Source organism: the organism of the source record quoted next, unplaced genomic scaffold, assembly GCF_019419815.1.
Source record: "Pyrus x bretschneideri cultivar Hongxiangsu unplaced genomic scaffold, Pyrus_bretschneideri_v1 Contig56, whole genome shotgun sequence".
In the NCBI taxonomy this organism is placed as follows: Eukaryota; Viridiplantae; Streptophyta; class Magnoliopsida; order Rosales; family Rosaceae; genus Pyrus; species Pyrus x bretschneideri.
Genome location: NW_025999794.1, coordinates 1,707,632 through 1,728,065, shown reverse-complemented (window position 1 = coordinate 1,728,065; position 20,434 = coordinate 1,707,632). Strand labels below are relative to the sequence as shown.

At 36.1% G+C, this 20,434-nt stretch overlaps 1 protein-coding gene across 1 annotated transcript; it reads right to left on the bottom strand.

The window, feature by feature from the left end:
• Positions 1 to 2,282: 2,282 nt before the first annotated feature.
• Positions 2,283 to 9,680, bottom strand: LOC125471070 (developmentally-regulated G-protein 3-like). Its single transcript, XM_048570943.1, is given in 11 exon segments — positions 2,283 to 2,645; positions 2,785 to 2,836; positions 3,459 to 3,650; positions 4,311 to 4,610; positions 5,282 to 5,391; positions 6,311 to 6,370; positions 6,799 to 6,845; positions 6,848 to 6,869; positions 8,811 to 8,984; positions 9,076 to 9,129; positions 9,441 to 9,680. Coding segments are annotated over 11 exon segments (1,104 nt in total). The 5' UTR covers positions 9,483 to 9,680; the 3' UTR covers positions 2,283 to 2,594.
• Positions 9,681 to 20,434: the final 10,754 nt, after the last annotated feature.

Below are 20,434 nucleotides of genomic sequence, written 5' to 3'. Positions count from 1 at the left end.
TTGTTGGTAGGATGGCCGACAGTGGTGCATGTTTGTCAAAGACATCGAATGGCGAAGGTTCTGGAAAAGGTTTGCGTTGTAAATTTTGCATCTTGTATAAATTTTTTATTTAGCTTCAATATTATGAAAATATATTTTGTGGATAGACAAAAAGAAATTTGTTGCGGTACGGGTCCAACGCACTTATTGTAACATCCCACATTGCCTAGGGGAATGGATCTTGCAAGCCTTATATGTATATTCTCATCTTTACCTAGTACGAGGCCTTTTGGGAGCTCACTAGCTTCGGTTTCCGTCAGAACTTCGAAGTTAAGTGAGTTCGCGTGAGAGCAACCCCAGGATCGGTAACCCACTGGGAAGTTCTTATGTGAGTTCCCAAAAACAAAACCGTGAGGGTGTGGTCGGGGCCCAAAGCGGACAATATTGTGCTACGGCGGAGTCGACCCTGGAATGTGGTAGGGGCCCAGGCCGGGATATGACAATTTGGTATCAAAGCCAATCCCTGGTCGGATGTGTACCAACGAGGACGTCGGGCCCCTGAGGGGGGGTGGATTGTAACATCTCATATCGCCTAGTGGAGTGGATCATATAAGCCTTATATGTATATTCCCATCTTTACCTAGCACGAGACCTTTTGGGAGCTCACTGGCTTCGAGTTCTATCGGAACTCCGAAGTTAAGCGAGTTTACGCGAGAGCAATCCCAGGATGGGTGACCTACTAGGAAATTCTTGTGTGAGTTCCCAGAAACAAAACCGTGAGGGTATGGTCGGGGCCCAAAGTGGACAATATCATGCTACAACAAAGTCGAGCCTAGGATGTGGTGGGGGCCCGGATCGGGGTATGACAATTTAGCAGTTCCGTCGGAACTTCGAAGTTAAGCGAGTTCGCACAAGAGCAATCTCAGGATGGGTGAAAAAGCATGAGGCCCTAAATTCAGCAAGTTGTGCATCATTAAACTTGTGACGCAAGACTCCTACGACATGACTAACTTGAGAAAGGTTGTTAACCCTTCCTCTATAAGATTCTTCCTATTTTGTTGCGAGTTTAACTGCCTAATTTGCCATCTCGTGTACACATAACAATACAACCATTCATCACAACCAAATTGAACAACATACACCCCGATAACAACCAAATGGAACAATGTTTATCATTGACACAACCTGTCAACAAGTTATCATAGTTATACACCAATACTATGAACTTACTTTCATGAGTTACAAAATACCAAATTAATTCATAAAATTAACAAAGATTCATCAACAAAAATCATTCCAAAGTGAACAATATAAACTCAACAAAACAAACTGAAGCACATATATCTTGTACACAACCTGTCAACTACAGTTCATAAACTTACATCTCACTAAATTTTCCTAATACTTCCACATCAACTAATTTCATCAACCCACTTGTATAATTAACCATAAACCCTAAAAAAATACACAATTTTACATACATAACAAAATTATTTTCTAGGGTTCCAAATTTTCAAACTCACCAAATTTCAAAGTTAGTTTCCGGAATCAAATTTGACGTCAACTTCCGTGGAAGCAACCATTTTGAACCCACGCCAATCAAGGAACCACCGGATTTTTTCCATGTAAGCAACTGCTAACCCTCAAACCAAACATGGCTATATGTCAAAGTACACTAAGCCGGAGACAACCACACCAATACTCCGACTGGATTTCGAATGGAAACAAACTTTTCGAACACTACCAAAGTTTTGAATGAGCACGATCTCGGGGTGAGAAATAGATTTTTGAGAGAAGAAAAAAATTTATGGTTTCAACTGTTGCTATCGTGGGAGGGAGGGGGAGAGTTTAATTTTTTGAATCTTGCAGGTACCGTTTTCAATAACTTTCAAGGCTATTTTAACATGGTTTCAAACTAAGTCATTTCTAATGGATTCGTTTTCAACCGTTCAAATTTAATCCTATGGTCCATATCCCATACGCACGCAACATCCGCAAAACTCTATCCGCACCTTAGGAATCGCGATTAAATGAAACTTGAAAAACAGAGTTTGAATATTAGATAGTGTGTACTCTTTCCTCCCATCCCCTTCTTCATTTCTTAAACTGGACTAATCCATCAGTACGGCCCCATCCAAATGTAGCGCGCATTGTGATCGCAGTAAACCAAAAATAAAAAATTTACCAAAAAATAAGAGCTTACCAATCCCATTTCTTGTGCTTTTTGGACTTGCAAAACTTGGCCAACTGAAACATGCAAAACTTGGCCAACTGAAACATATAAGTGGCGAAAGCAAGGGAAATCACAAACTAAACAACTTTCTTTAATCCTCTGAACTTCGTAATACATTATATTATTATACTTTCACAATTCACAAAGAAATTTTAAAACGACAACACAAAAAAAGGGCAGTGTGATATTAAATATCAAACTGCCTCAAGTTCTGCCTAGCCTTACACCCCAATAAGCAGACACCGGAGGAGTGCTGTATGGTCTACATATTACAACGATCCAAAGTTGGTTGAAAACGAAAGCCTCATCTCAAAAAGCTTTACTCTCGCACAGTGACATCCTGATGTGCTAAGTTTATAAGACTTACCGACTTTGCACCAAATCACACCTTTTTGATAATCTGAACAACATCTTCGTCTTCAAGCAGATGTTCCTGTTGTGTCAAAGCAGCAAATATGCATATTAATTAACGCAGTCAATGTCCATTGATGGACATAAATCAAGTAGTCGCGTGTGGAAGAGATGAGCATGGTGTAACATATATTTAAAATTAAAAAAACAAACCACCCAACCTTGCCAACTCTTTGGGGCTTGTGCTTTGCGCTTGACCCCCAAACAAGAGCACTGCCAAAAAACAAAGTTAACTTCAAATGAAATAATGAACCACATAAAAGTGTCCGTGGAACAAGTCACAAGTATAGCAACCAGATTTACATGGGAATAAACAAATGCCAGATTCTGAAACCCTATATATTTGAAGATGCATGAAAAATACTTCAATGTCCAAAAGAGTGGCAGTAAGGGTGACTTATCTTTCAACTTTTCCACTATCACCCCAAAAAAACTAAACTCTGCCTTACGTAAAGTTGCCCGAGTACTCTTAACCTCTGGATTTGAAATAATGCCACAAAATTAAAACTACGACATAAAATCCACATCCTCCTTAAAGCTTTAACTTAGCACAGATGTTCACACAAACACCTTTTTTCTTTCCCCAGAAGTTTGTGTTATCTTTTTCAGATCAGAAAAACTTAAAAGAGTCTTTTAATGTCCAAAAGTAACATACCATTGAGTTGAAACTTCTAAACAAAGTGGAAGCCTATATTTACTTATGCTCTAGTTTTGCACAGCCGTTAACACAAGCGCCTAAGGCACCTTTCTCTGTTTCCAGAGTGCTTGTTATCATTTAAAAAACAATAAAATATCAGACGGATCAAAACTAGGAAAATTAAAGAGAGGTACATACTACTTAAATTGTTTGATAAAATCCTTATGAATCCGTTCGCAGAAATCCTCAACCGTCCTTGTCTTAGAAGACAGGATCACAGGGTCTTCATAGTCTGGATTCATCCCTTTAGGTTTTGTATATATGCGAGTTAAATTAAGATACTCCCATATTTTCTCCAGCAAACCATCAAGGTTCCACTCCAGATGAGCACTGCAGATCAGTCATGGCAAATTGCACAAGTAAAATTAACAACAATTTCAGAAAGTATAAGCCAGCAAAACTATACCTGAAAAAGAAATAAACAGCACTAATATAAATAACAAATATTTCCAAGGCAAACAAATCTAAACAATGATTCATGAACGCTACACAATCCATATGCTATTATTTGAAATTTATTCATAGTGTCATCTTTGTATAACTGCAAACAGTTTTAACACTCAGTCCGGTGTATAATTAAGCATTATTTAGGATTACAATTTTTTCTATATGCTTCAGTTACAATGTTTTATATAAGCTGCTGATACATTATGCATTGTAGAGTTGTCTTCTGCCAGTCATGTTTCTACCCTAGGAGAGCCTACACGTCTAACAAGCTATAATATATTTAACTGATGCAATGTAAAGTTGTTAAACATCGATAGCGTCCTCTGCCAGTAATGTTTTGAAACTACATTAGGGCTACTCCCCTAACAGGCTTTAATATTTTGAATTGGAGTTTCTAACGTGTAATATCTCAATAACACATGGAAGTCCAAGTTCTCGAAAGAGAGGGAGATGGAACATCCAAAATTTCAAATTATCCTACAAACATTTTGCAACAATAATCCACTATGAAACTATAAACTGTGGTCTTAGATAAAAGATTACCTGACAGGACAGTAGTGAGGAAGTTTATCCAAAATCTCAAGCTCTTCAAGTGTAATCTGATCAATCTTGTTCACAACATAGATGCAAGGCATATATATTCTACTGCCTTCAATTACATCTATGAGGTCATCGGCCGTTGCATCAAACCTTAGAGTGATATCAGCATTGTGAATTCTGTATTCACTGCATATTGCCTTCACAGTTTCAAGATCCAGATGCGTGTTTGTAACTGTTGAAGTGAAATTAATACCACCCTTATCTTTCTTCCGGAATGTAAGGTTAGGTGGTTCCTTGTTTAACCTGCTCACAATAAGCATTTAGCTAATTATAAGTATAAACTATCTAGGAAGAGAAGGTACAAGCAAAGGGTCTAGATAGTGTGAGAAAGATTACATGCGCATACATCTAGATATACACATGTAAAACATTTTTGTAAGCATTACCTGCATGCGTATGGGCACTAGAATAAATTGTCACAAGTATGCAACTTAGAGGTTTTGTCGACTAACTCAATAGACATGGTGTTTGCAGCAAAAGAATAAAGGTCACTGAACTTTCCATATTTGATAAAAGGAAGGATTAATAGCTTCTGATGTTTGCCAAAAGCGGGAAAGAACTTTGAAGAAGCATTATAAAACCTGAAAAAGATTTCTAATCCAGACAAGCCTATACAAGCTAATTCAACAACACATCATCCACATAAATGTATATCCTACGAAGATTTCACATAACTTTTTATTTTTATATTAAGAAAAGGTTGAATCAGCATCTCATCAAGGTTTGACAAAAGAGTTCATATGATGTAAACATAATGTAGAGCACAGTACAATCAAATTTTGAAAATCCAGCAGATTCAAATAATGTAAACGAAACGGAGAACTTCTGAAAGTCATGCATTACTGACCAGATCTGCTAAATTGAAGTAACAAAATGATAAAGCTATACAGACCAGAAACAAAGCTATAGCTGACCTTATGCCAAATCCCTCGAGCTCTTTTTCAATTAGACGCTTGTGAGTTATTGGCTTTATTGCATCAAGAACAATTAAAATGCAATTGCATGTCCTAGCAGTGCTGATAACCTGGATGACATGAAAGTCCAATAAGTGAATCTAAAAGCATATAAGGAATACCCAAAGACAAAGGGGAAAAGCAACCATTTTCTGTATTCCAAACAATCTCTGGCATATCTCAAGCCTTCATCAGTGTGACATATCAAACAAATTATAACATTATTCACAGCCAAAAGGAAAATATACCTCAAGCATATTTTACCACTAGAAAAGGTTCACAACATATAAGAAGGTCTGTCTGCAGAACCATGTTAGTCCAGATCTTTATAAACTACCCAATATCATTGATATGCAAACATCTTTCTGAAAGCCATTCCATGCACTTATATGATCAAAAACCATCAGAATACTTGTAAATCCATGCAAGGGTACAATATTGGTCATTTATTTATTCAAACGTTGTTTGGTCTATCTATCCAACCACATATTGTACAAATTTTCTTGCAACGAAAACTGATCTTAAGGCATGCATCTATATTCATAGAACACCATTGTTCAGGTCTTGTCCAGCAGCCTTGTAAAATATAGCCTACTTTTTAAGGATATGGACAGGGTATTGAAGCATATATGCATACTGTACAACATGCTTGCCCAAATTAATGTCCAGCTGCAAGCATGTCAGGAACATGACCTCTGCCTCATGCCTAAGATTAACTCAAGACAGTCAACATTAACATTCTTTAGACACGAGAAGGAATGCAGAGAAAGAGATTGCAATTCCCATTCTCTAACATGTCCGTTACATTCATGTCATGTGCTTTGCATGTCAAACACAGATGTTATTGCGATGGTGTCAAGTACCCGTATTTCACAACTTGTTACTGTGAATATAAATATGAAGAAAAAAATGAGTATAAGAAGTAAGTGCACCGAAAAAAAACACCAGCATGTTACGGTAGCACAATGAGGAACAAATATCGCACTTTACCTGTCTTCCTCTACCCTTTCCATCCTTAGCACCCTCAATAATTCCAGGGAGATCTAACAACTGCACATTAAAGTGTGACAATTTAAAAATATTTATTGTAAGGGATCAAATGGATTATAAATCTAGAACAGCTATTTTAAGTATAATCAAAAGGAAAACTAAGGAAAAGTCCAAAAAAAAAAAACTTTAGTTTTAATGAAAAAGGACAAATAAAGGTGTAGTGAACAGTACCAGGGAAAGGTAAAAATGTGGTTTTTCGTTAAAAGTGAACAGTACCATGAGTGTTTCATTAAAAGTCCCTATATCAAAGCTTCTCTTTTATTGGGAAAGAGCTTATAAAAAACACACACACACAAAAATAAACAGACATAAGTACAAGAATAGTGAACAAGAAGTCCAAATCTAAAAAAAAAAACACCAACTAATTATTTAAATTCCAATTATATAAGCAAATATAACAAATAAAGCAAATTATAAAATTATAGTACCTGAATTTTCGCACCTCGATACACGATCACTCCTGGTATGCAAGTTAAGTAGTGAATTCATAGGAAGCAACCTGTACACAAACACATTAGGTGGTCTTCAAAACATCAAGAATTTTCTTGCAATGATATAAATTATCTCAGTAGGCAACCTACATTTATTGCATGGCTGCACAATGAAGGAAAGAATAACAATAATAATATTCAGGTTTCACGTAGCAAGCAACAATTTAGGTCTCATCACACACAGAATTAGAAACACACACAGGAATCCTGACCCCCCGAACCCCTAAGTTTTCACACAGAAGGTACAAAAGAAATCAAAATTTCAAAAGGATTTCGATACAATCCTCCATTCCCAAACAGTTTCCTAGATTTCAGTGCAATATAAAGCTTGGAAGACATCAGACCAAATAGAATATGAGGAACCTGTAAATGGGCGGGACCCTAATATTGTGGTTGAGGCTTGTTTCTTTCCATTTCTGCATTAATATTAGGTTCTAGGTGATGATCCAGAAGTATCCGATCCATATAATTTTCTACACCTTAATGGACTCAGGACTCTAAAACTCTAACACTACCAAATTTGCCGATCTTTGTTGAATCCTTTCCAACCAGTTGGAACTTTCTTTTCCAGAGAAGTCTAAATAATCTGGAGGCAGGAGAGCTATCTCTCCACCCTCTTTGCTTGAAAATGGCTCCTTTCAACTGAATAAAGGTACACAAAAATAGTGAACAAGGAGGTCCACTAATAAAAATAAAGTACATCTGATTACAAGAGAAAAACAACGAAAACAACTACAAGGAAAGGAGAATGTAGATGCCTGAATTCTGATGAAACTGAAGACCAAAGGACTCCACCCTCTCCCACAGATCTTCTAGCCCTAGATTGGATTAGCATTCATGTTCAAATCAATACTTGTGACATAGTCCAGAGGAGGCCTTATGTTAGTTTATCTTCCTATTGACCTTATTTACAAAAATGAGGTTACACGTATAGACCACCTATTTTTTCATTGTTGTACCACTTTAAATCTTCGATGGTAATTGATTGCGTAACAGGTGATTTCTATACTCTGCATTTCCATGCTTGTTGAGAAGCATTATGCTTTTGGAGAAGTGGAGAGCAAAATTCTTGGGAGTTGTGGGCTGGCCACTTTTGGGCAGTGTGAATGAAATGAAACTCGACTTTCGAAAATTCTAGGAAGGAGGAAGGTTGTGGGGTAGTGTCTTACATTTTGGCATCCTTGCCCCTTCAGTTTCCTCTAAATTTTGGGATGTCATCTTTCCTTATCCATGTGAACTGGAAGATGCTACATATACATATTTACACATTATAATCGTCAAAACAGAGTCATTGGAATATTGGTCACTTGCATATGCAAAAGCTAAGATGAATAAGAATGTTCCCACTGGACATATAATTATATGTCTCATTCCTCTACAGTCTCAGGTCATCCTTATAGCAATTTGTATGGTCCATGACCCAACTTTTGGAATAAATAGATCCAAAGACATTAAAATGCTGAAATCACAAAGCAACCATCTAAGAAATAACTACATTTGAAAGAGGGCTTATCACTATGTTCAATTAGTTTTAGTGCACACCTGAACTCCCCAATAAGTTAATCCATCTAAGAGAAGAATGTTCAGCTAATATTTAAAAAAATAAAAATAAAATAAAAAAGCATCACTTAAATAAATTTTACATTTCTAGTACTAGTGACGAATTTCACAGTATATAAGATCTCTATACAGACAGAAACCGCTTCTAAAGAATCTCTGGGAGACCAGGTGACGATTCCCAGTAGACTACACAGAGAGTTAGAAGCTCAAATTCGACCTAATATTAGAGACCCACAGTTAAAACATAATAAGTGATATTAATCAAACTCTACATGCTTCATGCCTAACATAACGAATCTCTGGGACATAATTATGTCTCTCCTTAAATAAAAAATTTGTTTGCCTCACACAGATAACGTTTGAAGTGAGATAAATCAACAGTTCCGTACCTCTGAAAAGGTCCCAGTTAATTTATTCAGCAGTGTAGATTTCCCAACTGAAGGGAAACCCACCAAACCAACTCTTGCATCTCCGCTTTTAGTAACATCAAAACCCTCACCAGCACCACCACCGCCTTTCGACGGAGGCTCAAGTAGGTCTCTCCTTAGCTTTGCAAGTTTAGCCTAGTAAAAAATAACGGATCACTATTGTCAAAAAAATTGAGCATGAAAGGCAATTTCATGACGAACATTAGAATGAAAAAGAATAACTCACCTTCAGCAAACCCAAGTGATGGGCAGTAGCTTTGTTCTTTTGAGTCCTAGCCATCTGCAATTAATAAGCAAATAAATATTAAAATTCTAGTTAATATGAACTATCCAGATTCCAGAAGCATCACTTCGGAAACAATAAACGGATTTCGACGGTTAACTGAGAAAATAATAAATCAAATTTTCGTTGATTGGAGAGAGTTGAGTTCGTCATGGTAAATTTTCCACTTGACAAATTTATTGAAATCCCTAAGCATCTAACAAGTGATATGGGTATATATAAAGCATTCAATTTCCCTAAATTAATTTAGGATTTGTCGTTGGCAGAGAAAGTAGAGGAGAGGATATTGGGGGTGCAGGCAAAAGTACCTCATCTTCGATGTCCTTGATTTTCTGCATCAGAGTCGCCATTGTTGAAGCACGCTAGCTCCGAAACAGAGGTAAGGGTTTTCGTCGGCTTGTAATGATTCTGCTCAAACGCTACTAGCCTACTACGCCACAGAGAGAGGGAGAGGGAGGAGAAGGGACCAGAAGTAAATGGGGTTAGGGCACGTCCTACTCTTGCCCATATTTCACAAACCTATCCACTACAAGAGACCTAGTAATTTCCTATGAATTTATCAACATCATAACTAATTAAGTCCTCCGTTAATAATTCATTATTCACACGATAACTAATCCGATTACCCATTTAACGGGCAGTTCAGAAAAAGTTAGTTTGATAATTTTAAACTCCTAAAAAAAATCTTACTAGTTACTTACATAGTCTCATACAAGTGAGATTAAAAATTTCCAAAACACATTAAAAATACCAAAGCACATTAAAAAAATTCATAATAATTCATTTACAAGTGTTAAAAATGTGAAAAAAATAATAATATTTAAACGCCGGTGGTCTCATTCTTTATGCCTTGATGATGGCTACATCATTGTTTGAATTTTTAAAACCTACAAATCCTCATGGATAGTATTTTTAGGGCAGTTTGAAATAAATAAAAATTCATAATAATTAATGTATAAGTTGAAAAATATGAAAGAATAATAAACGCTCGTGATTGCATCCTATATGCTTAGACAATGGTTACATCGTCGTTTAGATTTTTAAATTCCTCCAAACCCTCATGAATAGGTTTTTATGTGAATGCAAAACTAATAAAAATTCACATAATCTACTAGGATTTACACAATCACACTCCTAATGAAATTTGGACTAGTGTGTAAATAGTAAAGTAAATGGTGCATCAACTTTTCACGGATGATGTAGAAATAGTAGATAAAGTCGTCTCATCCAATCGGCACAATGAGCAAATGCGAATCTCAAAAAATACGGAACAATGCATAAGTAGTAAAACTTACAAAACCTGACTATGATAAAACCCAAGGTAGGATAATACCCATACTCTAAGGAGAAAAATGAAAAATTGCATTAAGTCAAAACTAAATGCCTTCAAGACGCAAGTAGAAAGCACACAAAGGTATGACCAGCCCAAGATAAATGTCTCATTAAAACCTCATCAAGTAGCAAAAATCCAATAGAAAAAAATGCTCCTCACGCAGGAAAAATAGTACATTAAGATCAAGTGAGTATACTTCGGGATACTTCCCTGAGTTTAACAAAACTCCCAAATGAGAACTATAAGCATTGAAAATCAAACAATGTACAAATACTAGTTCCTCAGAAGAGTTTCTGGAAGGTTGACTTCAGTTGTGACTTCGTGAAGGGGTCGGCAAGGTTGTCTTGGGATCTAATTTGCTTGACTTCAATCTTTTAATGTTTTGCTGATGTGATGAAGGCACAATATTCTTGGCATTGACATTTGTTGATTTATCATGTCTTGGTCTGGTCGATACATACAACATTGTCTTCGTAAATCGTTGTTGGAACTAAATGATGTATGAAAAACCACAGATACTTTGAATATGCTCAACAAGAACTCTCAGATGTATCTCTCAAGTGTGGTGTAGGATGTACGGTGAGTTTGGAATGATTTGAAGATTTCGCAACTAAGATCTATTTCGTGGACCTGCAAGATATTGCAGTACACCAAGTGGTAAAGGCATAACCATTTGGGAACGTATCTTGTGTGGGATTGATAAGTAACTAACGTTAGCATAAAAAACAAGGCAAACATCCTTTGAGGAATCTCGGGATGCGTAGGGATAGGCCTAAATCCATAATACATTCAAGGTAGCGAAAATCCGTCTTTATTGTCAATTCAATGGTTGCCTATAGGTGTAGTGCTGTATCTTGTCAACATATTAACAACGAAGGAGATGGCATGTCTAATGCAATGAGCTAAGTACAACAAAGCGTAAAATTGAACTTAGATATGGAGTTTCAGGTTCCATAACCTCGTAAAAAGCCTCATTTGCATCTAGCGTATGAATGATCATGGGTATATTCAAAAGGTAACACCTTTAAGGTATAACTGGTGGACCAGAATATCGTTAGAATAATGCTTGAACTTCAAGTCAAGGCAAAAATGAGTTTTCTCAAGATCTTCCATCCCAAATTCCATCTTCAGGTGTGGCGCAGTTTTCTCAAGCTTTTCCAGAGTCTTAGTGGGATTTATGTCATCAACATAGACTACAACTCTAGCAACTCGAAATACTTCTTTGTTAACATGCAAATGCATTATATATTCATATCTCTAACTGATGAAATAATCACTTAGAAGAGGATGCCACATCCGCCCCAATTGTTTTATTTGAGCTGAAATTGTATTTCGTAGTTTGGAACTATTTGAACTAGTCCATATAATTCTTCAGGAATTTACAAGTAAATCTTTAAATCAATATCCACATTCATAAACTGCAATTAATCACAAAGCGTTTAAGAGAAACCTTATGCCATAAGGCGTGCATTATATCGCACTATTTCAGTCATCTCATTATACTTTTTTTCCCTCTTGTCTAACTTCCTGAAACCTCAAACTACATAAGAGTGACGTAAGGCCAACAAAAAAAAGGGACTTTAATGAAAAGGGCTTGGGCCAACAAATATTTAATCAAAAACCATCTCAAAATGTTATTTAACCAAAAGGGCTCAAAGTTTAATAAAAAAAACCATCCAAAACTATTGCCCATGGGTCAAACTTACAAGCTCAACCCACTACAAATCTACACTTCCGTAAACACCCGTAAATGATTTGATATTGTTTTAACTCTTCACCAACCTCAACCCAGCATGAAACCTCCATAATAACTGTGACATCCCACATCGCCCAGGGGAGTGATCCTTATATATATATTCTCATCCCTACCTAGTACGAGGCATTTTGGGAGCTCATTGGCTTCAGGTTCCATAGGAACTCTGAAGTTAAGCGAGAAGGGGGCTAGAGCACTCCCATAATGGGTGACCCACTAGGAAGTTCTCGTGTGAGTTCCCAGAAACAAAACCGTGAGGGCATGGTCTGGGACCAAAGTGAACCAGCATGCTACGGTAGAGTCGGGCTTGAGAAGTGATCCATCCCGGGCCGAGATGTGACAATTTGGTATCAGAGCCTAATCCTGGTCGTGGTGTGCCAATGAGGACGTCCGGCCCCTAAGGGGGTGGATTGTGACATCCCACATTGCCCTGGGGAGTGATCCTTATATGTATATTCTCATCCCTACCTAGTACGAGGCCTTTTGGGAGCTCACTAGCTTCGGGTTCCGTAGGAACTCCGAAGTTAAGCGAGAAGGGGGCTAGAGCACTCCATGATGGGTGACCCATTGGGAAGTTCTCCTATGAGTTCCCAGAAACAAAACCGTGAGGGCGTGGTTGGGGCCCAAAGTGGAACGGCATGCTACGGTAGAGTCAGGGCGGGGAAGTGATCCGCCTCAGGCCGGGATGTGACAATAACTCCATGTCTTCCTATCAAATTGAATTTCCCAATTTCAAAAACAACCAAATCAAAGTTGAAAAAGAAAGCATTCATCGAAACAAAGCCGCCAAAGCAAGTTCAAAGAAGTTTAATAGGCAGAAACCAACGAAAAAGTGTCTAGAAGAAAAAAAAACCAAAACATAAAACTGTTTCTGGATAACCCAAACATAACATTGTTTCTGGAAGAAAAAAAATCAGATACAGTGTTTGTTTTGTCTGTGCACAAACAAACACTGTATCTGGAAAGAAAAGAACCAAAATCCAGAAACAATGACTTAAATTCCAGAAATAGTGACTAGATTCCAAAAACAGTGACTTAGTTCCAGAAATAGTCTATGTTTTAACCTTTGACTGTTCCTTTTCTTTCATGCATCAGTTGACTATATTTAAGAAACATGGTGCTTATTTTGCTTTGAATCCAAATATAGTGAATTTCACTATTTCTTTTCTAGCTTACATTTAAGAAACCGTGTGTTTATTTCATTTGAATCCAGAAACAGTGGCTTAGATTCTAGAAACATTAACCTATATTCCAGAAACAGTTTATTTTTACAGTTCAGAAAAGTGACCCGTCGTTATTATTGAATAGCATGCAAATCTCAAATTTATTTTCTAGAGAAACAAACGATGAACTTCATTAACGATGAAAAACTGAAAAACAGTACCTCGAATACACTATGAATAATAACGACGATCACATTTCAACGAAATAATACATAATATAAATTAAATAGCATGAGGATCTATATTTTTGTCAAAGAAAAAGAAGAAGGTTTGCAAAACAACGATGAACTCCATTAACGATGAAAATCTAGAACTCAATCTAAAAAAGTTAGGGGTAAAATTGACAAATCATAATTTATTATAGTTGGGACCATTTTTAGTTGGACTACTTTAATATGGGCCTTATACTAATCATTAAACAAAACTTATAACATGGTTTTTTATTAAAACTAAAACTTTTCAAGCTCTTTTCATTAGCTTTCCTCAAAAAAAAAAAAAGGGTTTTTTTGTTTACTTCATCCTAGAAGCTATTGGTTATTTTTGTATTACATACTTTTCGAAGCTTGAAACATTATAGAAGTGGGAAAATGAACTTTAAGGTAAAAAGACCAAAATGCCCATATATGTTTTCTTGTTTTTATTTTTATTTGATTTATGTGTTTTTGTGATTAAAATGTCTTAGGACATGTCTGTTATCTAGCTAAAATTATGTCTTTGTTAAGGATTTTTTTGTTGTTTTGCGAAGTTTCAAGATGGGTGACTATTTTGCCCCTGTAAGTCTCATCTTTAAGTTGAAATTTAAAGCTCATCACCCATCAACTCAAGGCAACTTGGTGTTGGAAACAAAACTGAAAATATGATTTATTGATAACAGTATTAGAAATGACAAACTACTAATAATAATAAGCACAATGCAAATGTAAATGAAATATATTAAATGAGCAAGAATTTACTAACAGATGGATGATAGAGGCTTGCAAGTTTGCCATGTCCTTGTAGACAAAAATTTGGCCTCTACATTTGTGCAATAGTTCTTGTAAGCTTCTATCACTAGGATTCAACTATCATAATCAAAGTCCTTGCACTAGGGCTTTGATTCTATCAAAGTACTGAGTATATCTCTCCAAAATATTAATGTTATATGAAAACTAGGTTGTAAAAAAGTTAATTTTTTGAATGGAACGAGTTGGTGAATTTATAGACTTGTCCATGCTATTTGGACAAGAATGAACAACTCCCTTTTGCAGTTGTGTCATTTGATAGATAACTGATCATTTCAGTTACAACATTTGATTTGAATTAAAACTCATAGTTATCTAATATATATACACACACACACATATATATACCATATATATATATATAAGGATTAGATTAATTCTGAGGCCCCATTGCCCGAGCCCTTATCTTAATTGCATTAATTATGGGCTGCATCCTAATCCATTCCAAACTCTTTCAATTCATACTTAATTCAATATGCTAAGTCTAATGTTGTAAGACATAATTTGAATGTGCAAAGACCAATCCACCAATGTGGATTAAAATAAACTCATGGTTTTTACCATTCAAAACTCCAACAATACCCCACATTTTGAAATGGAAAAAATGAATGCAATTTCATCTAAAAATATATATAATAGTAGCAGAGAGAGTTCGTCAAAATGATATGAATCAGGATAGGTGTCTTTTGAACTTGAACCTTCCTTAGGTGAGAACTTACCGAGCTTACATAGTGATGCAGTGAATATTACATCTTGAATTGTTCACATTTTTAGAAAAAACTAAAACAATAAGCTTCACACACATCAATTCTTATCACTTGTTCAGCTCTTATGGTTGTGTTTATTTTGGTCCTGAACAAATCATGGATTTATGGGAGCTTTAGAGAAATTAAGCCATCTCATTCTCATAAATGGGACCCCACATTACTCTTATATAGGTAATACTAATTAAGAGTACTTTGCATATACTCCTCTTGTAAATAAGATATTAGTGTTATTTAATATGAATATCCTAACACTCTAGCAAACAATACACAAAATCACCTTAGGAATGAAGTACGGTGTATTTGTATGTTTGAATTATATCTAACTAGTTTGCCTATTGAACCTAGTCTAATCATCTAGGTTAGGTTTCCGTCAGACTAACTAATTCAATTTGCTTTATCCTCATTCCCCCTTGATGAATATTTTACTTGCTCTCTTGGCACACCTTTGGTAAATGGATATGCTATATTTTCCTTCAATTATAACATAATCAATGGAAATGATTCCATTAGAAAGTAATTTCATGACACTATTATGTTTGCATCTTATATGTCAGCAACTTTCCATTATACACTTTATTCTTTGCTTTTGCAATCGCAATCATGCAATCACAATGAACCCATATAGCTATCACAGGTTTAGGCTATATGGGTATATCCTCTATAAAAATTTGAAGCCATTATGCTTCTTCAACAGCTGTATCTAAGGCAATGAATTCTGATTCCATAGTGGAACATGCAATTAATGTTTGTTTAGAGGCTTTCTGGGATACTGCTCCTCCTCCCATTGTGAAGAGATATCCTCTGGTTGATTTGATTCTATACTAGCAGAAATCCAATTTACATCAGTATAGCCTTCTATCATGGGTGGGTATTTTACATAATGTAAACCAAAATTAATAGTACCTTTAAATATCGTAGCACTCTCACTAGTGCATCCCAATGCATTAGTCTAGGATTACTTGTGTATTGACTAAGCTTGCTTATAGCGTGTGCTATATCAGGTCTTGTCTTATTCATCACATACAATAAATTCCCAAGTACTCAAGAGTATTCTAATTGTGATACACAATCTTTTAAATTACAATTGGTGTCAAATGGAGTAGCTAGTGGACTATTCTCAAATCGTCCAAATCGTTTATGAACTTTCTCTATAAGGTGGAATTGAGAAAGTACATAACCATTAACATTTCTAGTAATTTTAATTCCAAGTATGATATCTGCAATGCCTAGGTCTTTCATGTCAATGCATCAATGTAACATTTTCTTAGTTAAGTTGATCACATCCTTATTTGATCCAACTATATCATCCACATACACACACACAATGGCACATGAATTTGTGTTTCCTTTGTAGTAAACACATTTATCACATTCATTTATTTGGAATATGTGTGTCAACATCGTATGGTCGAATTTTTCATGTCATTGTTTAGGTGCTTGTTTAAGTCCGTATAGGGAGACATAACAAGTCTACAAAATTTGGTTTCTTGGCCTTTTATAACAAACCCTTCAGGTTGTTCCATGTATATTTCTTCTTCTAATCCACTGTTTAAAAATGCATTTTTAACATCCATTTGATGGATTTCCATATGCGGTTTTGTCAAGAATCACATATATTGCCATCAACATCCATATAGATGTGATTCTTGACACTATCAAAATAGTCCAAGCCTGGTTTCTATCAGTACCCTTTGGCAAGAAGCCTCTTGACTAGTCATGGCTTCTTTATACGTTTGAGGTTCATCCTCATTTAGGGCTAGTTTGGTATTGCTGTGTTTTGAAAAAAAGCTGCTTCTGTTGTGCTGTGAGAATAAGCAGCTGTGAAATAAAGCAGCTGAGTGTTTGGTAAACTTTTTGGTAAAAGTGCTTTTGGAAAAAAAAAAAAAAAAAAGCAGTATGATAGTGTTTGGTAAACTTTTATGTAAAACAGCTATGACTGTGTGAAATGACCAAAAATGGTATAATACTATATGATTATTATGATATTTTATTTAATATTATTATTTTTATGTAAGGGTTTTGTGTGGCCGTGGGGCCCACACCCTATTTCCCTTATCCCTGTGTCTTCTTTTCCCTCTACACTCTCGAACTCTCTCAAAAACTCTCAGCTCTCTCTCTCTCTGCACTCTCTCCTCCACCGAGACAACCCTACACACAAACCTTCGATCTCAGACCATCTCACCTCAGCTCTCTCTTTCTCTGCACTCTCTCTTCCTCCTGCTCGGAATCCTCATAATCAACTGCCTGAGCTTGAGCTAAGTGAATGTATCAGTGAAATGGAGAAATGGGTTTTGGGAAATTGGGGTTCTTGATGGGTTTGGAGCCGCCATAGCTCGGTGGACGAAACGACATCAGAGAATGGGTTTGTTTTCCTCCAATTTTCGTTTAGGACGTTCTCCGCCAGCTCCCACTCAATCCGGTCCCAATAAATGGCGTCGTCAAGGACTTGGTCGGAGAGCTTCACCCAGTCCTTAAAGTCGCGAGCGCGGAGATTTTTGGAGACCCACTTAAGGTAGGCTAAAGGGAGGGTGCCCAGCATCTTGCCCTTGTATTTTTCGAAGTCAATGACTCTGTCTCTAGCAGGTGACGGTGTTAAGGCAGGATAAAGAAGGTGGTTTGGGGGGTTTTGTGGGTTTGAAGAAGCAGGAAAGGCGGAAGGATGCAGAGAGGTGTGGGAAAGTGGTGGGTTTGACGGAGGAGTGTGGAGGCGGAAGAGAGAGCTCAAGGTAAGATTGCCAAAAACTTTCATTAAAGGGTCACTGTTCACCCATGTTTTAGAGGTTTGCGCAAAAGCTGAAAAGCCAACTTTTCAAAGCTGCATTTTGCTGCTTCTGTTTTTTGGCTTTTTTTCACCCAAAACTGTGAAAAAAAGCTGAAGCTGGAAGTTTACCAAACACAAAAATGACCCCCAGCTTTTTTTGATACCATTTTTTTTTAAATCACCTCAACTCCAAACCAAACCTTAATAAGGTCATGAAATCAGGACCAAATTTTTTTTTGGAGTTTTCGTCCTTTTGCTTCTTCTTAGTTCTAGTGTTTCCTCTGGAACACTTGATGAAGATGTCTCTCCATGGTCAATTGTTCTCTTCTTATTGGAACTTGAAACTTTGTCTTTATAATGAAAGATGTCCTCAAAGAACTCAACATCTACATATTCCGATGTTGTGTTATTATAAATATCAGAGATTTCAGAATTATAAACTAAAAAAGGGAAAGTTGCACTATTTGAAACTAATCCTATGAAAATGCAATCTACGGTTTTAGGTCCAAGTTTAACCCGTTTAGGCAAAGGAACTTGCACTTTGGCAAGGCAACCCCACACTTTTAGCATTTTATATGTTGGCAGAAAAACTTGTCATTTTTACATGATTTGTTTTGTTTGTAACTCACTCATTTCTCAACCGATTTTTGTGAAATTTATATCACTCTAAAGCTTATAATGTCAACTTTTGATCTGGAAACTTTGGTGACTGAACACATACCATACAAAGAGAAATTAAGCTCAAAAGTAGCCTAGTGCAACCTTGTTTTACAAAGACTGTCATCCATTTTGTTTTGGCTATATCTCACTCGCTTCTTAACTGTTTTCAGTGATCCTATATCAATTTCAAAATTATAACCTTAACTGTAAATCTGGAAAGTTTGGTGATTAAAAACTTTCTACACAGAGAGCAGGGGACCACGAAATCAACTATGTACAAAGTGCTTTTTTTTTTTTAATACTATCCTTCATGTTTGCAACAATCAGTTTTGTCTCGTTTCCAAATCGTTTTATTTTCTCCTTATATCAACTTAACGCCTCTAACTAGCACTAAAATTCTAAGAGATTGTGGGAAGGTTCGAAACGACACTTAAATAGGGAACATAAACAATTGTACGTAATGTTTTGGATCTCATAGATAGTTTCTTTATGACTAGTATGTTGGAAGTCTCTGTTAAATTATGTTTCATGTGTTTATTTGGTTGGAACATTAATGTTTGTTCTTATGTACTCATAATAAGTAACATTTACGTTTCACATACAGATATGTTTACATGAAAACTTTATACTTCAAAGAAATTGTTGTTTGGGAAGTTATACGAATGGGCACTTTAGCATCCATACTCGAAGTGAAATAATGGTCAAAACATTTGGGAAAGTTTGGGAAGTTAGCTATGGGCTCAAGTCCCTTCAAATAGTGGACTACTACACCTAATAAGCTATGAGAAGTCAAACCTATAGGTGTACATGGTTTGATTTTTAGTGAACTCTAACATGTTGCGGTTTATCATGTTGAAAGTTTATGATTTATGTTTCTTTACCAATCTCTAAATATTAGTTTCACTAGAATGAAAGTTATATTCTGAAATGGAAATATGTGAACTTTGTGCCTGATTACTCTTATGTAACTAGATCGTGGTGTGAATTTAGGTTATTTTTTTCCTGTAAGGTAAATATGTTATGTTTTGGCAATCTATGCTTACTAGGTTTGTGTAACTCATGATGCTACACTTTTGTTTTTTAGGTAATGAGTAGAATCAAGGGGACGGGGAGATCATTATCGATATTATAATAAAAAGCATTTTGTATTAACTAAAATGTTACAAAGGCTCTTTACCTTGGTATTGTAAACTTATATACTGCAAATGCACATGTCATATTCCAATATTATATGAATCGGGGATTTGGGGGTGGGACAAATTGGTATCTTGGCATCAGAGCTCAGGTTTCTTTTTGACAAATTTAACCAAAACAAAACAAATTCTTTTACAAGCTGGGATAGTAGTGAGAAATTTGTTAACTGAAGTTTGATTTAAATACTTTATAAGAAGTGGAAGACTACTTTGGGTAAAGAAATATTTATATTGCCTACCTGATGGGAAGAAAAGGGTAATTCAGGGCTGGTGAGGATTTGAGGTTGACGGGAAAAAGAGTCTTCAAGTTCATAGATGATTGCCATGGTAGAAATAGAGGAAGAGCTATCTGGGTAAAGAGTGAATGAAAGTGAAGGGAAAGAAAACCCAAACCCTTTATAAATATTAGCACACACAACAAACAAGCTCTTAAACTTCAATATTGGAAGAAGAAACGTCCTACAGAGCCTAGACTTTAGCCTAGCCCTTAGCCTAGTCCCTAAAAAACTTAGCCTACCAAACTCAATCATTTCTTTACCAACTGCTATAACTATCTCGAAACACAACGAAAAGACATAAAAATAGTAAAACTCCAAGTCCAAAGGCAAGCA